At 39.5% G+C, this 19,606-nt stretch overlaps 1 protein-coding gene across 1 annotated transcript; it reads right to left on the bottom strand.

Moving 5' to 3' along the window:
- Positions 1–1,504: 1,504 nt before the first annotated feature.
- LOC110631237 (DCN1-like protein 4) lies at positions 1,505–7,523 on the bottom strand. Its single transcript, XM_021778990.2, has 10 exons — positions 7,229–7,523; positions 5,747–5,825; positions 5,154–5,228; positions 5,022–5,058; positions 3,490–3,573; positions 3,317–3,377; positions 2,950–3,056; positions 2,777–2,842; positions 1,897–2,053; positions 1,505–1,799 (listed from the first exon to the last, which is right to left on the bottom strand). The coding sequence occupies exons 1-9, from the start codon at positions 7,302–7,304 to the stop codon at positions 1,958–1,960; spliced, it is 681 nt and encodes a 226-aa protein (XP_021634682.1). The 5' UTR covers positions 7,305–7,523; the 3' UTR covers positions 1,505–1,799; positions 1,897–1,957.
- Between the last annotated feature and the right edge of the window lie 12,083 nt (positions 7,524–19,606).

Genomic DNA, 19,606 nt, shown 5'->3' with positions numbered 1-19,606 from the left:
ACTTAAAAATTGAGCAGAGTTTATTTGGCAGAAGGCTTTTAAGATGTGCCGCATTCAACATTTCACCTCTGGTTGTAAAGAGTAGAAAACCAACATGATCAGAAATGATTCAATGCAATCATTATAGTGATAATTGTCATGATAGATATATATAGGATTCATTGTGAAAAGTTATCAAGTTTGGAATTCAGATAGAGTCAATTATATAAAAGAAAAAAAATTGCTTATGGCTTTAGTTCATGAGTTAGAAATTGCAGGTAGCTAAAGAGCCATGCCTTCAGTTGAGAGGTTCCAGTTCTTTTCATACCCAAAGGGGCCCTTGATTCTCTAGAGAGGTACCCTAGCTTGAATCCAGGCTGATATACCATAGCCAGTCCTTATATTGGTAGACTTGTCCTAAAGCAAAGAACTTTCGACTGTGGCTGAAGTATTCCTTATGCACATCAATGTACATTGGATTGAAGGAATTAACATATTTTCTAATGGCATCAACTGAGTATTCCCTATGCACATCAGCTAAGAAAAACCTTCCAGCAAAAATAAACTCTTGCAGCTAAGAGAACTTGTGAGGTTGTCTTTAAAATTGTACCCCTCCTGAAACAGCAATGAAAGGCTTGACATGTCTTCTGGTGTATTAGGAAATTCCCGGCCAAGATCAAGGCCAGCTAAATTAATTTCTCTTTTTCTAGTTACTTGAATGCCAGAACTTATGAAGGCTGCGCGACTAGTAGCATTAACCATCTTGGAGAAAATGTTGTGAGGGTATCGTTGATGGAGGTAAAGTTTCAGGTTTCCATGAATAGGTTTCAGGCAAAGTTTTGGTAAAAGTTTGATGTCTCCAAAGGGAGCTTCAGGATCTGGGGCTTGGGAAGACCATAAATAGGTTGATTAGACCAAAAGATTAACACCAACACCCTGTTAGCCATTGTTTAGAGCTCTGAAGAGTGAGGCTTAAAAGCTAGCATGGGTGATCCTGTGCTCAAGAGGGCTGCGTTTGGAAATGTGAAGTTTGGCGGGTCTAAACACGGTATCAGTATGCTTGTCTGTTACTATTGTTAAGTGCCTGAACCTTTTCCTCATTAGGCTGTGTAAGATCCCTGTTGGCATCATTACATGTCAAATTAACTGAAGATGTTGCTTAGAAAAATCACTCAATCCCCTGTTATCATCCAAGTTTACCTGTCAGGGGAAAGCTATATTGCAAGAATGCAGGGAGCAAGTGGCATTGCATTGGTTTGGTTGGCTGCCAATATGATAATTTGCAGACAATTAATAAAGTTGATGATATTAGAATTTCAATAGAAAGACAAACTCTGCCACAGAAGCTCAATGGAAAGACAGGATATGGGGACAGATAAGTGAATTTCATTGATTGCTTGTCTCTCTGGGGATGTGGAGAAAGGGATTCTAATTTCTTCAGAAGCAGATGATATGGGAATATCACAGTAATGGCTGTTTATGACACATAGCATCAATAAGGTGATCAATTTTAAATCTAAAACACGACAGTAATTGCAGAATCTATAAACATAATGCACTTGAAATGTTGCAGGCCTTTTTCCATCTGAAGTTGATAATACTCTTCCAAATTAAAATATGACAGACGGCTTGAATATGAATACCCTTTACTACTACATTTCGGCAAAACATGAAGCAGATAATAGAACAATGACATAAAATTTTGTCAAAACAATCATATAATGTATATGTCTCGAGAGCCCAGCACGAGTATTCCTGGTATCAGTGGTTTTATCGAAAAGGAAAAAAATCGCTCTTTTCGTTAGGTTTATGGCGAACCCCTGCATAAAGATCAATCAATTTCAAGTTATTAGCAAGTGAAACAACTAAATACCACCACATAAACCCAAATGACAATTAAAATAAAATTAACATTACCTTACTGTATCAGAATTTTACCCTATAACAGGGGACCATAATGGTCTAAGGATTGCTGAAACTAACTATGCTTTTCTTTCATCCAGTCAACAAAATTGTCTAAGATCAAGGGCCAAGCTTGTGTTGCATCATACTTTTCAAAATCTGGAAACCTTATCTGCACAAAGTAAAAGGGGATTAAATTTTTCAAAACATGCTTTAGAATTGATGAAGCTCAATAGACTTCTAGCATACAGTCTGGTATTTACAAAATAACCCTACTGAAAGTTGGTATTTATGCACATTGTCAGTGTACAAACACTTGAGCCATCAATTGAACTATATAAACAGGACTTTCCCGCATAGATAATGAAGCCATTCTTAGGTAGACCAACTAGGTTAACAAGTTTAAAGCCCCAAATATTTATTGAAGCTCAGTTAATGCATAACTGGGTATTGCAGAAGACCAAGCCATATGGAAGTTGCTATTCATTGATTCATGCAAAGAAGAAGAAATAATTAAAGATCATTGCCAAATGTATCTTCCATAAAGGAAAAGGAAGGAAGAAATAAAGCTATAATCCCTGGGGAAAATTCTTGCAATTTTTGAATTTATTAATATGTGCATATTTATGAGTTCAACATTAGCAAGAGTACTCCATACCTCAAAGTAAGAAATTTGACAAGGTAAAACCATTGCATAGGACCTCTAATAAATACAGGTACGGGAATATGGGCAAATAGATTCTCAAGTACCCCTATATTATCTAAAAGCAAAATTCGTTTCTCTTTTTTTTTTGGGGGGGGGGGGTTGTTTTGGGGGAATCATCTAAAAAAGAGCAAAGAGCAAGATACATGCAAGAAGAATTCAGAAAATATGACCGCAAACATAATCAAGTACCTCCTTGAAAAATCGAAGAAAATTCATCCATTGGTCCCAGTTTATCACCTTGTAATCACTCTGGATCTGTCAGACAACCAAGTTAACAAGTCATAAGACATATCATGGATGGATATCCAGATAACAAGATAGGTTAAAGCTAACAAATTATAGTAGAGGCATCAACAAACTACCTTTAGATACTCAATTAATGAATCAACCTCGGCTCGGAATTGGGAACCAAGTACAAGATCCAACAATTCACAAATGCTCTCAATGTCTACACTTTTTTGCTTCTCTTCTGAAATAATGAAATGATAGAAAATTAACTATCACAATAAAAGAAAATAAAGATATTAATTGACAAGTTCATGAAACCCAAAGCAAATGCCTTTTTTTCTTTGATACATCAGAAATTCCTTTAAAAGGAAAAGGGGTGTAGGCATTCAAACCCCTAATCTCCTGCACTATGAAGCAGGCACTTGACCATTGAGCCACGAGTCCAATGGCACAAAGCAAATACAATGAAATACAGCGTATCCTTGCCAATGCTAAGCTCACCTGTTAGGCAATATCGAAATGCAAAAGAATAGAAATCCTCGAAGTTTGCTGGTGTGCCCACCTTTTTAAGGATAGAGAGTGCAAAAAACAGTAACACACCCAATTTCTAGCAGTCAGAATCATACATAGGAGACTTTCAGTAACTATTCCAGTTTCGAGACATGCATAAATACCTCTTTCTCCAACTCAGGGAGTGCTTTCTTTAATTTGTTGAGATTATCAGCATGAAGAGCCTTCAACCCTGTCCGCCACTCTTCCTGATAAGTAAAGGGAAAAGAATCATGACAAGTGAAGAGAAATACAAACATTAGCACGTGAAATAATTCAATTTCGCCAAATAATTGACTGTTTACAATAAGGATACCGTGACTTTACTTTGAAATAAATAAATAAAAAGGCCATTATTATTCCTCTCATATAATAGCTTGCACCATCTTTATAGAATGAATCTTTTCATGGTGCCTCACTGACCACTCAAAGAAAAGAGAAGCAAATCTTAAATTTTCTATCAATTCTCAAAACTCAATTGTAGATAATAAAATCTCTATACATACCTAAAGGACATAGATAACTATAGTATAATAACTAGTCATACAAGTATTAGGATTAGAAATCCTCGAATTGGAAAAATACTAATCAATCTAACTAGGAATATAAAATTGATAGTAACTCGGAAAATACTAAATCTAATACAACTTTAAATATATCTAAATGATAATAGAAACCCCAAACAATAGTAATACTTTTCCTAATTAAATTTTCTAAATAAACAAAATTTAAATAATAATTCAGAAGTCTTTGATTCTTCTTATTCCTCAAAACAATTGAATGCATATTTATGTACACTTGGTCCTATAACATGCTAACTAAATAGGAATATGTATCTCTATGATGATGCTTACTAGATAAGATATATAATAGACAAAATAGGTATACAAAATAATCGACTTTCCTACACTATAATGCTAGCACTCAAATTGGAGCATAGATGCTAATCATGCCTTTATTATGAATGTGTTTGACTCGAGCTTTATTCAAGGCCTCTTTTAAGCATATCTCCTAACTCTTCTTCAATTTTGATGTCCTGTTGCGATGACTTTTTGTTGAATCTTTTTACTATTGAAAAACAATCAATCTTAGATATATTTGGTTCATTCATAAAACACATAGTTAGAAGCAATATAGAAGACAATTTGATTGTCAACACTATAGCTTAGCAAGAAGTGAGGTTTCATGATCAATTTCATGCAATAACTAATGAATCCACATAATCTCCATACAAATTATGTCATAGCTCTATGTGATGATTCAGCACTAGATCAGTAGATTATATTATTTTCACGTTTTTATGAGACTGAGTTTCGTCCAACAGAAGTACAATATCTTCTGGTAAATCTTTTGTCAATTTTGGAAGCCGCCCAATTAGCATCCTGAAACACTTGATATTAAAAAGTGTCCATGATTTCTATACAATATATCAGAACCTAGATCCTCTTCAAATAACATAAATCTGTTCCAGAGATGTCCAATAACTGTAGTAGAAGACATAAACGACTCAATGTATGATACCTAACAGAGAGACAATTAAATTTGCCAGCTGATCCTCTACATGTTTAAGTCCTCAAACAACTCACCATGCAGGAGAAGCAAATAGCAAAAAGAATATTTATGTACAAGGTTATATGCATGCTATAATGATGCTTACTTGAGTAAAATAACCCTGCTTTTGAGCATTCATCTTCCTAAAAAACAGAAGCACCAAAAATATTAGGTAGAGATTTAGAAGTAAATGACAATGAAAGTAGACTCCATGACAGGTCCACAGTAAATGACATACCATGCAAGCATCAGAATCCTAACATCAGTATGTTGAACTTTCATGTCTGAACACAAAGCCTCAATTCCTTCCGGGCTGTTTGAGCAAAATAAGAGCAGAAGAAATTTAATATTCCAGTGCATAACTGATTATGCCAAATCAAAGCATGCCACAGACAAAGCAAGGCAGAATTTCCATATAAAACAATTAAAAAATGAAGGAAAAAGGAAAAAATAAAGAAAAGCATTCTAGACTATCTTCCCTCTCTTAAACATGGAAAATCAACAAACCAAAGTTTTAGCACTAATTGAACACGTTTTTTCCTGGAATCATGATTCACACAGTTTAACATTTAAAGGTTATTGGCAGATGGTACGGCCTTGATATGCTAATATCACTGCTAACACTGTAACTGCAACACATAGAAGGGAACCATCAAGAGCAAAAACAATAGATAAAAACATGATCCCAAAAACCATGTAAATTGGAACCATCAATAGCTAAAACAATGAGATACAAATATGATTCCCAAAAGACCAAGTAAATCAATGAAATATTAGCACTAATTAAAATAGTGAAATAATTAATGTAAACCAATTACAAGGGAAACTTACTCAATCATGCCTAACGAGTTATTTGCATACAAAACAAATAGGTTATCTATCCGCTCAATCTCCTTCGATTTGGCCTTACCTGAGACTCAAAAAAGATCATACATATGGTTAGAAACTGGGAAATGTATGGTTTCCTCAATCAATTTAAGCATATCAAATGTAACTATGCATGTTTCCAACCAGAAAAGGCCGTTATAAAACACTTTTTTATGAGCATTTTGCTAACACGTGGCACCTGCTTGATAATTAAAAAAAGTTAACTTCATGCCAACTAAAAATTATGTCTTCAGCCACAGAAATAGCCAATTGTTGCTTGACTTTTAATTACGAGCTGCAATTCAAGATCAGGAAACAGATGACATGTTAAAATAATTTTGAGAGCACCCATCATTTCCATCTGTCAATGAAAAAGCTTGACAATAAGAATCACACATAAACTCAATTTAAGAGCATCATGTGTTCAAATCATAGAGCTTAATTTACAAGTCATCTAATGCTTCATATTCTATTTTGCAATTTTTGTATCCCAGTACGAAATATTCAGGAATACAGTGCAAATGGATAAACAGAATTACCCAAAAAGCCCTTGGTTAATTTCACAATTTAAGAGCATCATGTGTTCCAATGATAGAGCCTAACATGCAAGTCATCTAATGCTTCATATTCCATTTTGCAATTTTTGTAACCCGGTACGAAATATTCAGGAATACAGTGTACATGGATATCCGGAATTATCCAAACAGCCCTTGGTTTAATTTCAGACTAAAATTTATCTACCGGCTGTTTAAAGGTATAAATTTTAAAAGGTAATAACTAACTAAGAGATTTGATAAATAAATAGATGATGTTAAGTAGTGAAAATTTACAAATAATTAAAGACTAATTATTGAGCATTTAATGATTGTCATCTCTTCAAAAAATAATAAATTAATAAAATAAACGAAAAATTCATTTAACGTCAAAAACATATTCACATAACCCCTTTATAAACAAAATCCATTATCTATCAATAAATCAAGCCTCCAATGTTCCAAACCCAATAACCAAATCAAACCTCTCAGTTACACTAAAGATTAAAAATAAACAAAAGCAATACACAAGATTTGGAATTACCAGAGGATCTTAAAATAAGTTTCCTACAAAACCAGACAAATCAATAAAAGGAAAGCCTTTCACAGCCATTTAGCCTTTCCATGTAAATCGCGCGAAATTCAAATAAGTCGATCATCGCATCTCAGTGAATAATTTTCAGATTTAAATCTTCCAAATTTCATTATTAAATTTTATATCCTTCCAATTAGTATATAAATCTTAAAAGTTATCTTAATAAATTCTCGATCGATTTCTCGGAAATCAAATAACGAAAAGGATCTTCTTTCTGTTTCGAACAATAAAAAGTTATTATTATTATTATTATTAATACAAATAAAAGAGAAAGAGAGAGAGAATGAGAGTGAACGGTGAAAGGGGGCACCACCATACCAGCACGATTGTCAGCAGCTGATGTGACGGAGGGGGAGCGGAGTGGGGCCGCTTTTCTCTTTGATGCGCGAGGCATTTTTCTTTTCTGATCTTTTGTTAGAGACGATAAACAACCACCGTTGGATTTGATGACCACCGAACTTAGACTAAAGTTAAAAACCCAAAACCCTAAATTAAAAAAAAAAAATTCAATATAGTGTTTTTCAGATTGAGATTTTTCTTTTTTCTTTTTCTTATTTTTTGGAAAATTTTTTTTCTCTAAAAAACCAAAAAATTTGCTCTGTGGTGAAACCTGCAGACGAGGCGAATGCGAACGGTGGTGCTTATGGGGGGTCCATTTATAGAGTTCTGGTGCGAGTGGCTTGCTGGGACAGAAGGTTACAGCTCACCTCCGCGTTCGCGCGTGTCGCCTCATTTTTAACTAGTTATGCGCAGCGAGCTATTTATTATTTTATTTTAATAATATAATTTTATATTATTTTTATATTTTAAAATTATGTAATAAATTTTTATTGATGCTGAAATCTTTTATAAATTATATTAAAAAAAGCAGACATCATATAATATAATTAACAATTTTATTAGGATATAATTTAATATGATTTCTATATTTTTTATTCCTAAAATTATGTTATAAAATTTTGTTAATGATATAATCTTTTATCAATCATATTGAAAACGTAATTAACGTGAAAAGAAATTATCGTACTATATAATTAAAATTTTATTGAGAATATATGATGTTATATTTTTAATACAATTATCTAAATGATCTTTATTTTTAATAATTGGCTTATAATAGATTATGTCAAAAAAATTTTAAACTTAAAGGGTTAATATTTATTTTCTGAAAATGTATGCTATTTAATTTTAATTTTAAATATATGTAATTTAAAAAATATATTAATATTAATTATTAGTATAAAACTTAATATATTATATTTTGATGGTTTTAAAATGTACATAAGTTTATATTTTATGTCTTTAAATTTAAGTAATTGATGCACCATAAAATAGATGTGCAAAATAAGAGACAAACACGAGTGGTTTAGGACAAAATCTTTAATTCTTAAATCAGTTAAAAAATTTAAGAATAATTTAGAGAAAAAAGAAAGAGATAATAAGATAAATCTCATATCTTAAAGTTATCCATTTAAATAATTTGTCAGTAGTCTTATCTTAATGGGATTTAAATTTTGTAGTTAAGTTTTAGTAGGATAACGATTTCTACTCTTTAGGACTTTATTATGGAATGGATATCGGGAGAGTACGTTTGGGTTTTAGTTTGAAATTAGTTATAAAAAGACTCATCCATGTTTTTGGCCCAATGGTTCCTATATTAGTATTGATGTGGCCGAAATGAAATTGTGTTACGATTAGTCAATCTGGAAAAAAAAAGAAAGCAAAGTGATTGGCGTCTATAACAACCACTCTAATGCTCAAGTCAATAAATTGAGAAAGGGTGAGTGTAATGAGATATTTTAAACTCAAGAGTAGTTGTGTCAGAAGAGCATACCTTGAACTCTATGATCATTAGCTTTGATACTGTAAGAAGATGGAGTTAGTTATTACATCTCTTGAAAATCTGACTGGTATCAGCCAATGGATAGGGGATCCCATGATTATAGGTGTAATGGGGATTTGCTGGATTATATCCGCTAACGATAACTTTATGTGAAAACTTGACATGTTTAAGAGAGAGCGAGTTTTGGCGTTCTAAACACTGAGTGTTACGATGCCCTAACATTTCTTTTTACGAGTGAAACTTTTGCAACAGCATGTCATAGCTTATTATGGTCTTGCTACGTGACCCTATCATATGGTGACAACCCATAGCACACTTTGGACAAATATTGTATAATATCAGAAGCTCCCCCATCGGTCTTTGATTCTTTATATTCAAAACTTACAACTGTTTTCCATGATTTTGGGACTAACACTTGGTCATATGTCTGACGATTATCCGCCTCATTGTGTTTTTTGGTAGAAATTTATCTTTTTCTTTTAGGACTAATACCTGAAGACTTGTCTAGCGGTTACCCACCTTGTGGCGCTTTTCGGCAGAAGCTTGCATTTATTTTTTAGGACTAACACCCAAAGACTCGCCTGATGGTCCACCTTGTGGTGCTTTCTGGTAGAAACTTGCCTTTATCTATTGGGACTAACACCCGAAGACTCATCTGGCGGTTACCCGTCTCGTTGCGCTTTTTTGAAGAAACTTGCCTTTGTCTTTTGTGACTAACACACAAAGATTCGCCTCGTGATTACTCGCCTTGTAGCGCTTTTTGGCAGAAATTTACCTTTGTCTTTTGGGATAACACTCAAAGACTCGCCTGGTGGTTACCCGCCTTGTCTTTCGGGAAAACTTGCCTTGTGACGCTTGGCAGTTACTCGCCTTGTAACACTTTTTGGCAGAAACTTGCCTTTGTCTTTTGGGACTAACACCTAAAAACTCGCCTCGCGGTTACCCGTCTTGTAGTGCTTTTCTACAGAAACTTGCATTTGTCTTTTGAGACTAATACTTGAAGACTCGCCTGGCGGTTACCTGCCTTATGGTGCTTTTTGGCAGAAACTTGCCTTCGTCTTTTGGGACTAACACCCAAAACCTCACCTAGTGAATACTTGCTTTATTGCGCTTTTTGGCAGAAACTTGCCTTTGTCTTTTGGGACTAACATCTAAAGACTTGCTTCACAGTTATCCGCCTGGTTGCGCTTTTTAGCAGAAACTTGCATTTGTCTTTCGGAACTAACACCTGAAGACTGACCTAGCTGTAACGATCTAGAAATCGGACTGCTACCGGCGCTAGGATCCAGATCGGCTTAAGGCCGCCGGGACCCATAGCAAGCCTAACATACATCCTGCATTCCTGTTTAATCCCATACATGACCAACACATACATAAAAATTTTGAACTTTCACATTCAATCACCAAACTCAACCTATGCATGCACAACTTATGATCATAAGCATCGAACCTCACACTGGAGTCCTCAACAAATACTCCAATGGGGTAACATAGTATATAATGAGTTTGGTCTACATAAAACATCATTAAACCATTACATTTGAAAGATCATGTAACAAAAGGGATTAACATGCCAACTAGGGTCAAGCACAACTCTAATCCTCAATGATATCATTATATTACATAATTGTTCAATACTATACTTTACATTACATCATTCTCATGTCCACTTCTAACTATTACATAGACATGAATTTACTCTAGCTGACCTCCTGGTCTAACCCGTACCTGCAAACCTGGGGAAATTAGGGAGTGGGGTGAGCTATTAGAGCCCAGTGAGCAGAATAATAAAACATTGTATTTAAAACATATGATATCATGGAATGCATCACAGCACAAACAAATCACATTAAGGATGAACTTGTCACCATTTAGCCCTCTATACAGTCTAATCATGCCAGGGGCGTAGTGCAGGCACGCCTGGACTTCCATATCATATCATACATATCCAATCGTGCCGGGGCGTAGTGCAAGCACGCCCAGACTTTCTCTTACATAGTGCCAGGGGCGTAGAGCAGGCATGCCTGGACTTCCATATCATATCATCATGTCGTAACATATGAGGGCTAATGGATCATTCAACATTCATCCACATCAACAACATAATATGCAATGCAACATATTCGTGAATTCTAATGCAATCACCCTAATATATCTCATGGCAATCGTGATGCGTGAATCATGCTAAAACTTTCATTATTTGCTTTGAAACATAGAGAGTTATTCCACTCACCTCTGGCTAGCTCTGACAAGACACTGAAGCAGCTATCTCACTGCTGGGGTCCTTGGTTTCTCAGGTCCGAACCTACACAGGTGGACTCAAATGAGGGACCAAACATATAATAATATGACTCTAAAATACTCCCCAAAAACCCCCTAAAACACCTTAAAACAATCATAGAAAACATGCAAGGGAAGGCTGGACAGGGCACTTTCGGCGGCAGGTTCGGCGGCCGAAAGTCCCTCCAAAGATGAAAGTCATGCACCTTCGGCGGCACTTTCGGCGGCCGAAGGTTCCTTCCAGAGACGAAACTCATGCATGTTCGGCGGCACCTTCGGCGGCCGAAACTCCCTTCCAGAGCCGAAAGTCCACTTTCAGGGGCAGGGTTCGGCAGCCAAAGGCTTGTCTCCACAGGCAGGTTTGGCGGCCGAAAGTCCCTTCGGCTGCCGAACCTGAGTTCTTCCAAAGGGCAGAACTTAGCCTCAACAATGCACATTTACCTCCCAAAACATTCAATCATTCATTTACCTATTCTACAACAAGCAAACTCAAGCCAACAAGCATATAGGGGTTTCAAACTATCCTAAACCCCAACTACAACACATCAAACATACATAAACAACTCATATTGCTAAAAAACTCAACATTAACCCATAAACTCAATGTAATACCCGGCTAGATTCCGGCATCAGAATCTCTATCTTCCGGCGGAGTCTCCATTGGAATCTGGAATTCTGAAGATGCCAGAGTCTTCTAGAAGGGTAAAGTGAGTTTTTAAAATGTTTTCACATGATTTTATGGTTTTAAATGAAAAAGAAATGAGTTTTGAAAAGATTAGGCCAAGGAGGCATTTGCCAGGTTCGGCCGCCGAAAGTGAAGTTCGGCCACCGAACATGGGAGGGTTTCGGGAGCACTTTTGGCCTCCGAAAGCTTTGTTTGAACGAACCAAGGTTCGACTGCCGAACATGCATGAGTTTAGGGGGCACGTTAGGCTGCCGAAGGCGGTTCAGCAGGCCACCTATAAAAGAGCCCTCAGATCGGAAATGGGCGAGTTTTCTCCCCATTCTCGAGCTCAGGTGAGTTTTGGTCCTCCTTTGGTCGTTTTCATGCTTTCTTTACCCATCCCTCAAGTTTTCATGAGTTCTACCCTTGTTTTGAAGTTTTGAAGCTTAAATAGAAGTTTTGGAGCTTGGAGGCTTTGGAGCTTGGATCCTCCACACCTCCGAGTTAGGGATCGCACCAACCCTCGATCTTCAAGAGGTAAGTGTAGATCCTTGCTTCCCTTGGTGTTTAATGAAGTTTTAAGAAGTTTTAATGGTTGAGTATGGGTAGATTTACATGTTAAGATTTATGTGGGTTTTGTGCCCAATGTATGTTTATGTGCTGATTGTTGGGGGCCTGGACTAGTGTTTATGCCCTATATGCATGTGGGAGAGTGTATGCATGATTAGGAGAGGGCAAGTGAGATTATGGGTTGTTTTAATGGTTTTGGCTTATGTGGGTCATAAGCTATTTATGTATGCTTTTTGATGTTGTTTTAGGAGTTTAATCTAGTTGTTAAAGCTCCTTGATGCATGGTTAAGGATTTATGCATGTTTTTGAGAAGTTGTATGCATATTTAGGATGTTTGGAGGCTTATTTGTGCATGAGGCTGAGTTTTGGATGAACTCAGGTTCGGCAGCTGAAGGGACTTTCGGCCGCCGAACCTGCCTGTGGAGGCAGCTTTTGGCTGCCGAACCTTGCCCCTGAAAGTTGGACTTTCGGCTCTGGAGGGGAGATTCGGCCGCCGAAGGTGCCGCCGAACATGCATGAGTTTCGTCTCTGAGAAGGACTTTCGGCCGCCGAAGGTGCCGCCGAAAGTGGCTGAGTTTCGGCTCTTGAGGGACTTTCGGCCGCCGAACCTGCTGCCGAAAGTGCCCTGTCCAGCATTTTCTTGGGTATTTTTCTGCATGCATTGATGATGTTTTAGAGGGTTTTTGGGGAGTTGTTTATGAGTTTTTTAGAGTGTGTTTGGTCCCTCATTTGAGTCTACCTGTGTAGGATCAGACCCGAGGAACCGAGGTGTTCAGCAGTGAGTTAGCTGCTTCAGAGTTAGCCCAGAGCTAGTCAGAGGTGAGTAGAACTGAACCTTATGTTTTTGTTAAATTTAAAACAATTGATTTAAGCATGTTCATGCATCACGAATACCATGTTATGTAATAGGTTGTTTGCATTAGAATTCATGAATATGATGCATTGCATAATACGATGATGATGATGTGGATGAATATTGAATGATCCTCTAGCCCTCAGTACGATATGATATGATATGATATGACATGGTATGACATGAGATGGAAAGACCAGGTGTGGCCTAATCGCCCCTGGCAATACATTATATGTAAGAAAAGACCAGGTGTGGCCTAATCGCCCCTAGCAATACATTATATGTAAGAAAAGACCAGGTGTGGCCTAATCGCCCCTGGCATAGTTGGACATGTTATGATATGAGTTATGTAAGAAAATACCAGGCGTGGCCTTATCGCCCCTGGCACAGTTGGACATGTTACGATTTGTGGAGGGCTATTGGTGACAAGTTCATCCTTGATGTGATATGTTTGTGATGTGATGCATTTCATGAAAGCATATGTTCAAATGAATTTTTTTTATTATCGTTCTACTCACTGGGCTTTATAGCTCACCCCTCTCCCCTAACCCCAGGTTTGCAGGGTCAGAGATAGTTCAGGAAGTCAACAGGATATGGCTATGGTTATGATATGTAATAGAATAGTAGTGGACATGATGTAATGTAAGGTTATGTAATAATGTAAAAGAGTTGTATTATAAAATGATATTATGTAATGTGTTCAGAGTTATAGTATTGTGCTTGGCCCGAGTTGGATAATCCCTTTGTACATAAGTTTTATATTATGTTGATATATGTGTTGGACCGAGTTTGACATAGGGTATGCTGACCCTAGGGGTTATATGAGTTCAGTCATAGTGCATACACAGGTCAAGCTTGGTAAAGGTAAAGTTTTAAATGTTTTATGGAAATGTTTGATCATGTTTGGGATTATACCAACTGTACAGGATGCATAGTAGGCTTGCTACGGGTCCCGGCGGCCTTATGCCGATCTGGATCCTAGTGCCGGTAGCGGTCCGGTTTCCGGGTCGTTACAGATTGGTATTAGAGCCCTAAGTTCATATGGTCAGACCTATAGTGTCTCGGGCTCATAAAGGTTATAGAAGGGCAAGCACAATAGGAAAATCATGTCCACTAGGATAGAATGTGGAGTCCTGTCTTGCATGATGATGTGAAATGCCATGATTTTATGCATGTGCATTAATGTTATGCTATGCATGCTATATATGTTGCAGGTTCATGTGTTTCTACCTGAACCGTGTGATGATGCTAATGTTTGTATGATTGTGTATTGTGGATTCATGTGTTCCCGCATGGATCATATGATGTTATGTTTAGTATGTATGTTGTGCCTTTCAGAAAGCAGGATGAGAGGAACTCGTCGATATGCACGATTGACTGGAGCTCCACCAGAGAATGAGGGCATGGATGCCCATCCCCCTGCATTGCCAAGGGCAATGTCATGTAGATCAAGCAGAGAAGGTACATCAAGAGACCCTAGAAGGTCTTTTGATGCAAGCAGGAGGAGCTCAGTTCAGGGGGGTATGTTAGAGGATATGAGGGGATCGGAGGAGAATGATCAGAGAAGAGATAGGAGTTTGGGCGTGAGTATGTCAGTAGAGGATATGGGAGAGTCCCAAGGAGGCACTCAGGCCTCGGGTTTTGTTCCATCACAGTACCCACCCTACCCGCAAGGGCCAGGGCGTCCGATGGGGAATGCAACGGATTTCTTTAGCTATAACCCATATCCCACCTTTATACCCTATACTCCCTTTTACCCGCCATATCCACAATATCCCATGTTTCCACCCTCACCCTTTTTTCCAGGTACAGTAGACCCTAATCCGGGGAATGCTGCACCTCCTCCTCCACCAGTAGAACCAGTAACCCCAAAAGTCCAAACACTTAATCCTAGCTCATCTGGGGGGAGCAAGGTAAAGATGACAGACTATTTGAAGTTGGATGCTCCCAAGTTTGAAACAGGTGATGACCCTTTTGAGTATCTCAGAACGGTAAAGATGATAACTGATGAGTTGGGAGCAAGTGACAGTAGAGCCATTCAGATGGCAGGGTTCACATTGAAATGCAAGAAGGCAAGGGAATGGTTCAAAAACTATGTGGACCCAAGGTTGGAGAGCTTATCCTGGGAGAAGTTTGCCAATGAGTTTGCAGGATGGGCTTTTCTAGATAGTTCCAGAGAATTGAAGATGATTGAGTTTGAACAGCTGAGGCAAACAGAAGAGATGAGTGTTGAGGAGTTTACAGATAAGTTTGTGGAGTTGTTGCCATATGTGGGGCAAGCCTATGATGCGGACCAGAAGAGGGCTAAGAGGTATACCATGAGGCTCCATTCCAGGTATTCCTCTTTGATTCAATCAGTAGGCAGGGAGAGCTTCCATGCCATAGTAGATATGGCTCGGAAGATGGAGGCTAGTGCCATCATTCAAGGGATAGTTAAACAGTATGTGGCACAGTCTCCGGGTTCCAAAATCCCGGGGACAAGTGATGTTAATCTCTCCCCTCTGAGTGAGGCTGTCACAAAGAGTAAGAAGGGAGGCAGAGGCCTCAGAAGATCGAAGAAGAACAAGTTCTGGAACCGGATAAAGTCTGGTCTGGGAATAGGTGATGGTTCGAGCTCTGGTCTGGACGACTCCAGATGTACGAGGTGCGGTAGGCTGCACAAGGGAGTCTGTCTGGTGGGGACAACGGCATGTTTCAGGTGCGGACAGGAGGGGCACATGGCACGTGAGTGTCCCACCGCGACCTTAGTGACACAGTCCCAGCAGACAGCTTCAGGTAGAGTGGCTCAGCCAGGAGCTCCAGCCATGGCGCAGGGCAGAGGCAGAGGGAGAGGGATAGCTCCTTCTTCAGGAGGTTTCCCAAGTGAAAGTCCATCAGCTCCAGCGCGGATCTTCACTATGACGCAGCGGGAGGCTGACACATCGGACATGGCGGTGGCAGGTAATTTTCACTCCCTATGTTTTGATGTGTCTGCTTTTATAAACCCTGATGTTTCTCTTTCTTTGTTGCTTTGAGAGCCGTAGAGACTATGGGTTTGATAGCTTCTGGGATTTGAGTGTCCTCTTTGGGTCAATAGACCCAAGTATGATCCATCAGCGGCAGAGTCAGTCTGCCGGTATAGTTCAGAGTATGTTGTGAGTAGGTGCCTTCCAGCTGACCTAGTGGTTCTAGAGTGACTGTTTGATGTCATTCTAGGGGTGGATTGGCTAGTTGCTCATAGTGCAGCCTTAGTTAGCAGAGGCAGGGTAGTCATGTTTAGAGATCAGGATGGATCAAGGTAGTCTTTTGAGGGGACAGTGTAGTGATGCCTAGAGGTTTGATATCAGCCCTGCAGGCTCATGAGCTGTTTAAGAAAGGTTGTCAACGACCCGAAAATCGGACCGCTACCGGCGCTAGGATCCGGGTCGACTTAAGGCCGCCGGGACCCGTAGCAAGCCAAACATACATCCTGTAAACCTGTTTAATCCCATACATGATCAACAATCATACATAAAAATTTAAAACTTTTCTTTCAACATTTCTCATACACCAACTCAACCTGAACATACATGTACATAGACATGATCATAATCATGATCCCTCTGTGGGATCTCATCAATGCCCCAACGGGCGATACAACATGAGATGAGTTGGCTAACATCTGTATCATCAAATATCTAAGATCATGCATCAACAAGGGATTACAATACTCATAGGGTCAAGCACATCTATAACCTCAATATACCTCATTACATAACATACTGAAATCTCTTACATTACATCATAGTACAATTGTCATGTCCACAATCTAGCTATTACATAACATACTTCAATAAACTCTGGCTAACCTTCTGGTCTACCCTGTACCTGCACACCTGGGGTTAGGGGAGAGGGATGAGCTACAAAGCCCAGTGAGCAGAATAGTGAAAACAATATATTAAAATTTCATGCTTTCATGGAATGCAACACATCACAACAAATCACATCTCGGATGGTATTGTCACCTATAGTCCTCTACATAGGTCCAACTGTGCCGGGACGTAGAATGGGTCAACCGGTCTTTCCCTTATCATAACATATCATATGGACCAACTGTGCCAGGGACGTAGAATGGGTACAACCTGGACTTTCTCTTACATCGTGCCAGGGACGTAGAATGGGTACAACCTGGACTTCCATACCATATCATGCCATAACATCATCACATCATATGAGGACTAAAGGGTCATCCAATAACCAACCCACATCAATCATCAAAATCATAAATGCAATGCAACATATTCGTGAATACTAATGCAACAACCTACTACATCTCATGGCATTCATGATGCATGGATCATGCTCAAAATTCATATTTCATCTGATTTAAAAAACTTAGGATTTATTCCACTCACCTCTGGCTAGCTCTGACAACTCTGTAGCAGCTGGCTCACTGCTGGGGTCCTCGGTTCCTCGGGTCCGAACCTACACAGGTGGACTCCAATGAGGGACCAAACATACATAAACATAACTCTAATATACTCCCCAAAAACCCCCTAAAACATCATGAAACAATCACATAAAAACATGCAAGAAATGGCTGAACAGGGCACTTTCGGCGGCAGGTTCGGCGGCCGAAAGTCCCTCCAGAGCCGAAAGTCAGGCAGGTTCGGCGGCACCTTCGGCGGCCGAAACTCCCAGACAGAGACGAAACTCATGCATGTTCGGCGGCACCTTCGGCGGCCGAAAGTCCCAGACAGAGACGAAAGTCTCCTTTCGGGGGCAACTTCGGCAGCCAAAAGGCCTGCCTCCACAAGGGGGTTCGGCGGCCGAAACTCTCTTCGGCGGCCGAACCTGAGTTTCTCCCGAATGGCAGAAACTCAGCTCCCCTAAGCACATTTCGCCTCCCAAGCTCAAATCACGCATAAACTAGTTCTAAAACATGCATACATACCATACATTACACCTAGGGGTCTCAAACCAGCATATACCCCAACTACAACACTTCAAACACACAACATCAACACACATTGCTCAAAACATCAATATTAACCCATAAACCTAACTATGAGCTAACCATGCATTCTACCCAAAGAACTCATAAAACTTTACTTAAAACACATAAGGAGCTTAAGATCGGCCCTTACCTCTTGAAGATTGAGAGGAAGACGACCTAAACTTGGAGATCCACGAAAATGAGCTCCTGAGTTCCCAAAGCTCCAAAACTTGTCTTAAAGCTTGAAAATCTTCAAAACCAGGTAAAAACTCATGAAAATCGAGTAAGATGGGAAGGAAAGAGCTCAAGATCGGTGAGGGGCGGCGGAAAGCTCACCTTGGCCGAAAATGGGAAAAAACTCGCCCGTTTTCGGCTAAGGGACCCTTTTATAGGTGGCTGGCCAGGCCACGTTCGGGGGCCGAATGTGCCTCCGCATGCATGCCATGTTCGGCGGCCGAACTTGGGTTTCGGCGGCCGAACCTGGGCTTCCCTCACTCATGCTTTCGGGGGCCTAACGTGCCTCCAAAACGCATGCATGTTCGGCGGCCGAACTTGACTTTCGGCGGCCGAACCTGGGTTTTCCTCCAAAGACTTCTCATGCAAAAACTCATTTAGTTTTCATACTTAAAATCATGAAATACCTTAAAACATTTTATGAAAACATGTTTCTACCCTACTAGAGGCTTCCGACATCCGAGATTCCACCGGACGGTAGGAATTCTGATACCGGAGTCTAGCCGGGTATTACAGGTGCCTTCCAGCTGACCTAGTGGTTCTAGAGTGACTGTTTGATGTCATTCTAGGGGTGGATTGGCTAGTTGCTCATAGTGCAGCCTTAGTTAGCAGAGGCAGGGTAGTCATGTTTAGAGATCAGGATGGATCAAGATAGTCTTTTGATGGGACAGTGTAGTGATGCCTAGAGGTTTGATATCAGCCCTGCAGGCTCATGAGCTGTTTAAGAAAGGTTGTCAGGGGTTTCTTGTTCATGTTAGGGAGCGTAGCAGTCAGATCGGGGAAACCAGCTTCAGTGCCCGCAGTCAGAGAGTCCTTGGATGTTTTCCCAGACAAGCTGCCAGGTTTACCACCTGCTAGGGAGATGGAGTTTGAAATTGAAGGAATGATGGGGACCAGACCTGTCCCTACCCCTCCCTACAGGGTGGCACCTGCAGAGTTAAAGGAGTAGAAAGAGCAGTTATAAGAGTGGGTAGACAAGGGTTTCATCTGACTGAGTACCTCGCCCTGCGATACTCTAGTGTTGGTTATGAAAATGAAGGATGGATCCCTAGGACTTTGTATCGACTACCAGTCGTTGAACAAAGTCACTACCCAGAACAAGTATTTGTTACCCTGGATCGACGATCTATTTTAAACCAGCTAGCAGGAGCTGGTTGCCTTTCCAAGATAGATCTGAAGTCCAGGTACCATCAGTTAAGATCAAAGAAGAAGATGTACCGAAGGCAGTATTTAGAACCAGATATGGGCACTATGAGTTCCTAGGAATGTCGTTCGGGTTAGTGAACGCCCTTACAGCA

Source organism: Manihot esculenta, chromosome 14 (genome assembly GCF_001659605.2).
Source record: "Manihot esculenta cultivar AM560-2 chromosome 14, M.esculenta_v8, whole genome shotgun sequence".
In the NCBI taxonomy this organism is placed as follows: domain Eukaryota; kingdom Viridiplantae; phylum Streptophyta; class Magnoliopsida; order Malpighiales; family Euphorbiaceae; genus Manihot; species Manihot esculenta.
Note: the sequence above shows the minus strand (reverse complement) of the source record. Positions and strands in the feature narration are given on the sequence as shown.

Coding starts and splice junctions, on each gene's coding strand:
- LOC110631237 (XM_021778990.2), bottom strand. CDS start 7,304: ATGCCTCGCGCATCAAAGAGAAAAGCGGCCCCACTCCGCTCCCCCTCC. Junction 5,059..5,153: donor AGGATTCTGATGCTTGCATG/GTATGTCATTTA, acceptor TCTGTTTTTTAG/GAAGATGAATGCTCAAAAGC. Junction 3,057..3,316: donor ATTTCGATATTGCCTAACAG/GTGAGCTTAGCA, acceptor TCATTATTTCAG/AAGAGAAGCAAAAAAGTGTA.